At 40.4% G+C, this 5,430-nt stretch overlaps 1 protein-coding gene across 1 annotated transcript in view; it reads left to right on the top strand.

The window, feature by feature from the left end:
- The first annotated feature begins 5,220 nt into the window (after positions 1-5,220).
- The window catches only part of GSAP (gamma-secretase activating protein), a 48,277-nt gene continuing 48,067 nt past the window's right edge, over positions 5,221-5,430 (top strand). The window contains exon 1 of the mRNA XM_026868012.1: positions 5,221-5,291. Within this exon, the coding sequence (XP_026723813.1) occupies positions 5,221-5,291 (71 nt within the window). The remainder of the gene's footprint in view (positions 5,292-5,430) is intronic.

Below are 5,430 nucleotides of genomic sequence, written 5' to 3'. Positions count from 1 at the left end.
GGAAAAAAGGGCAAGTTTCTAAACACTACTGATGAGTCCTGATGAGGCTGTAGCTGGAAGAATAAACAGAGCAAAGATCTCCTTCAACAGCTGTTGAGACAGTGTGGGCTCAGAGAGCTTTCCTTGGCGCTAGCCGGGGTTAGCCTGTGGAAAGAACAAAGGAGCCTCAGAGCTTGGGCCATGGAGCAAGAATGGGCGGAAACAAAAAGGCCACTTGGACGACAGTCAGGGACTTCGTTAGGTCCCCTTCTCTTCCCCTCCCTTGCTTTGAGGAATACCTTAATTGTTTCAGAAGCCTCGCTGACTTGAAATATGCTATTGGCTTGAGCATGTTATTGACTTAAATGAAGCTCTTTAAAAGAAGTGTGCTGTTCAATATGAGCATGAATAGCAAGATGGAATTTTTTCCTTAGTAGTTAAGAGACTATTTCCTATGATTAATTATTAAACAAAGCATAGAAAATCATGTCCATGAAGCACTGGCATATGTAACAGATGCTGACTGACTTCAGTGAAACTACTATTTATGTTGATATTCTGTGATTGAAGATACTGAAAAAATGTTATTCTCACACACTGAAATAAAGGTATTTTACTTTACTACCCTTGAATCACAGCCTTTATTTTTACTATAAAAATATTGATTTCTAATTGCATCTTATTTGTGTTTCCTAGAGAGTTTAATAAACATATTGACCATCTCCTTAAGGAAAACAGTTTATTTATATATTTTGTGTTTGTCTGGCTGAAAACATTCTTCAAGGAAACAACTGTCTAGACATGACTACAATAAACCCTCTGTTGCTAGAATGGCGGGAAAAGAGGCTGCCCTCAGTAAGCAGTATTTCCCAGAGAAGTCATGAGCTGTTTGCCAGGCTGTCATGTGCTTAAATAATTATTTCAAATATTCATTCTTCATAAGAAGTCTTAAGTATAATTTCCTGATGAGGAAAATATTGACAATTTATGGCTCTGTATGTTTTCTTCCATGAACGAAGCTTTATTCTGTTGAGAGAGCTGAAAAGTATGTTACACCTGTCAATGCCAGGACAGGGAGTAATGCTACATCAGACCCACACTTATTTCATGGTATGATTTTGTAATTCCTGCTACATGAACTGTTTGAAAAGGGATGATAGGCACTTTATATGCAATTAGCACAAAAAATGTTGTTATTGGTAAAAAAATGCTGATGCTGGTTGCAATGTGATCATTAGGGCCACTACTGCTTTCTGATGATTTGCCTGTCTATGGTCAAGACCCATTCAAGCTAAAAACTCGAGGGGAGATCCTATCCCATTACCAGGGCTGGAACAGATTATTGGTAAAAAAAAAATAGAAAAAAATTTAATCTGCCATTTTTTCTAAGAGCTTTAGTTTCACATGCCTATCCTGGAGGTTGCTCTATCAGGATCAGCTTGTGTGCCTCCACACAACTTCAGCCTGGCTCTAGAAACCCAAACTAAGTGAGCGTGATAATCAGAAAAGGAAACTGAGTATAAATAGAAAGTGAAATTCACGGTTTGGTTTCATGGTGCAAGCAAAAAGGAAGCAAAAGTCAGAAATGGGTTGTAACATTCATTTCACTTGGCAGAGATAAGAATTTGGGTTGGGTTTTTTTTAAACCAAGACCTTCGTTCTCCATCTAGCAAAGCTGGCAGATGTTATCAAGAATACATCAGGTCCTCTGTCTTAATTCAAAGCCTGCTGAAGAAAGTATGAGGGATTTTTAGATGCTTATGTCTTTTGCATCAAGCTTTTAATTTTATGCATCAGGATTGAGGTGGCATGATACACTGTGCTGAGTTATTACATGACGTACTGTGAATGAGTCAGCTTTGTGGTTTCAGAGGAATGTGTTGTGCTTCTAGGAATTCAACCTGGATCTCTATGGCCTCTAATGTGCACAGCCAGGCTGATAGCTCAGGGAATAATGAGTTATACATAACAAACTCTAAATCTGTGAATTATTTTTTACAGTTGTAAAGGAAATAGATATTAAAGGTAGAATATAAAAACAGCAGTAACAATGGGAACAGAGGAAGAGAAAGAAGAAACCCCATCCTAATTCAAAGTATTAGGTGCTATTCGGATGACAGCGGCTGTACCAAACACTTAGTGGTATCTGGCGGAGAAAAAGCAGCAGTGGATTCAGTTTTCGTCGTGGCATTGCAAATTCTTATGTGAGAGACCTTTCTTGTTCCTTAAATGTAGGACTGTACAGCCCCAAATCTGCAATTGTCTGTTTCTTGAAAGATGAGTATCTTGTACATGTTAGTAAGTAGGCACTCTTGAGTTTCATTTTAAGGTTAATGCTGACATCAATTGTCAGTATTTTATGTTTCCTTTGATGATTCAAAAAGTCTGACTGCTAAAGTTAATTAATTCAGAAACTGCATCACTTTCTCCATTTACTGTGAACCTCCTTTATTTGATTGGGAGTATTTCCTCTGTACTATATAAACACACAAACAGGCAGGCAAACCATCTGCTTTCTCTTAAATATATTTTTGGCAACTGAATGCGGATATATAATCCTAATGTATATAATGACTGTAAACTAGGGTCTCAAAACCAAAAAAAAAAAAAAAGCCAGAAAAGCATGGCTTATACAAGCTTAATTATTTCTCTTTGAAATATCATTCATCTTGTAGTATACAGTCCATTGTCCTAAAGATTCCCCTTTCATTTTGTTCATAGAATAGATTACATTTTGGAAATTAAAGAAGATACAACAAATGAGACTTATCTAAACCACAAATGGTTTTACTGTCATTTTTACATATAATTGTGTGTGATTTTTTAAGAACATACTACACCATTGAATCATAACTACATTCCCAAAGGTCATCAGCAGTGTTGGACCTTTAAGAGTGACAAGGAAACCTTTACCACTTCAACCAAAAAAAAATAGCAGAAGTAATATCTTGTCTTTTTATACAGATAGGCCACTGGAAAATAGTGGATTTCAAATGATTTGCTGGACAACAGAGAAACTTAGGAATCCTGACTTCAATTCTGGGAAGACTGACTTCAGTTCTACACAGCTTATAAACCTTTCCAGATTCCCTCTTCCTCATTCCCTTCTGATCTGGCTCTTTGCTGCTACCAATTCCCTCAGCTCCTGCTGGTACCATCTTCCCCAGCTCTATGTGGTTGCTCTTATGTTTCTGTACCTCTAAACCCTGATAGTCATCATGGATCACCTCATCCCTTCCTGTTTCTCAGATCTCTTCATCTGTCAAGCTCCACTTCCTTCTTCTCACTGGAAAGAAACTTCTGAGAGAATTTCTCTTGCCTCAGTTTCAGGGACAAACGTCAGAGAAGCTTCCAAATTCCTGGGATGGTGCATTGGAGGTCAGGTCCCACTCTATGGCAGGAGTCTTGAGAAAGTATATTTATAAACTTCAGTGAGATAATGCAAATCTATTTGGCATACAAAAATAATGAAGAGTAATTTGCAGTGAAAACACAACCCAAGGGGAAATATTGTTGTTAACTATTTCCTGAACAAGAAACTTTTTCCTACTGCACACCTGACCATGAAGTCTTTTACTTGTACAAACTCTTCCAGTCCTTTCCTGAATATGGACTGGAGAATGGATCCTATGCACAGGCCACGAGTGAACGGATCTCCTTCACACCCACCTGGCTGCATACCTACTCACCAGCTCACACCATCTAAGAACATTTCCAACTTCCTTTAATCGTGTTAACCAGCTTAAGTTCTATGGCAGAACCAGGAGTTGCTCTGGTTAACTCCATGCAGCTCCTACTGTCCAAAAGGCCTTTCCCATATTGTGTAAGATACTCTAGAGGAACAGCATTGTCATATGATTCTCAGTCTGTAAATATTACAGAATAACTCATCCATCAGTTATGCAGGCTCTCTTTCAAGAACTGTAAGTGACATGGTTGATTTTGAAACAAAAGAACAATTACAGTTGTTTTGGTTGGTTTTCTGGTTTTCTTTTTTTAATGCTGAGCCATCAAACTAGGCAGCTATATTTCGTTTTCTTTCTTTTCCTTTCACATTTGGAGTGCCCACTGTTACAGGCAGGCTCCTTGTTACTCATCTCCACATTTCTTTTTGGTTTGCTTTACAGCAGAAGCAAAAACTGTGCCAGTTGGCCCCATCCTGGCCTTAAAAGCACTCTAGAGCCCTGGGCATTGCAGATTTTCTCCATGTGAAATTTCCTTTTTTGCAAATACTTACAGAATCAGTCATTTCATTGGCTTCATTTCTCTCCTTTGCTTGCTTCTCCAGTTGTGTCATTCCTAAATACTCGTAATCATGTATTAGTCCCACCTAATCTCTTAAAAAATCCATCCATTCTGGACCTTTGGTCTGTTTCTACTTTTGTCTTTGAAATAAATATTCTGGTCACCTTTTCAAGCTTTATTTCATAATAGTGAAAATATAAGCTGAAATTCTTGCACAATCACTTGATCCAAGGAGCTTTAAGAAGAATGCTGATTATGAAACTTGTGGTAAAATTGTAAAAGTTGGCAATATGGAGTTTGAGAGAAAGCATATGCCTGCTTTGCATTTGGATTATCAACTTGCCTTTCATCTTCACTTTACAGACATACCTGATTCTCATCTGGTCTTTATATAGCTCCAAAGCTTAGCAATGAGGGGAAAAAACTTGGTACTGGATTACATTTTAGAACAGGCTCAAGCTGTTCTGTACTCGGCATATGTCTAGCTTGGTGTCTGCCCTTACGCCTATCCACTTTTATGCTACTTTTAGCTGGCTGACATCAGGCAGCACATGTCAGAAGGGAAACGGTAATTACAGGCAGGCTATAGATAGCCATGGAGTAGTATCTTATCGGTGCCACAAATACTTTCAAAAGCTAAAAAAACCCCAAGCAAACAAACCACAAAAAACGCTAAGGCTACACTGAGCTTTACCTCCTTTGCTAGTAGACAGATGAAAAGCAGCATCAGGCCAGGCCTAGTCTGAAAGGCCATCCTGAGCTCTGCCAAAGCGGCTTGCACAGGGAGACTCGATCTATTCACCAAGCAATTTCAGAGTACATCACCTCAGAAAACAGGGACACCTTTTGACATCCCGGAAAACACCTAACACTTCCAGAGGGGATGTGAGGAGAGTAACAGATGACTGTGGCCTTCTGATCAGTGAACACCAGACCTCACCCACAGGCAACTGGTTAACACACTCCGAGTCACGCTGCGCGTGCGCTTCGAGAAGGATGACCCCTTCGGACGGCTCGCCTCGGGCGCAGCCTGGGCGCCAGCTCCGAGAGGCAAACGCCGGTTTCGGGTACACCTGAAGGCCCCTGGTCACCTGCACGCAGGCTGCACCCTGTGGCGCCGCTCCGGGGCACCGACCCCGCTGGTCCCGTCCGCCGGTAGGAAGCGGAACACCGCCAGGCCCCGGCAGGCGGCGGCCCCGCCCGAAC

This window comes from Athene cunicularia, assembly GCF_003259725.1.
Source record: "Athene cunicularia isolate RWA chromosome 1 unlocalized genomic scaffold, athCun1 chr1_part2, whole genome shotgun sequence".
NCBI lineage: Eukaryota > Metazoa > Chordata > Aves > Strigiformes > Strigidae > Athene > Athene cunicularia.
The sequence above is the reverse complement of the archived record's forward strand: the minus strand, read 5'-3'. Positions and strand labels throughout refer to the sequence as shown.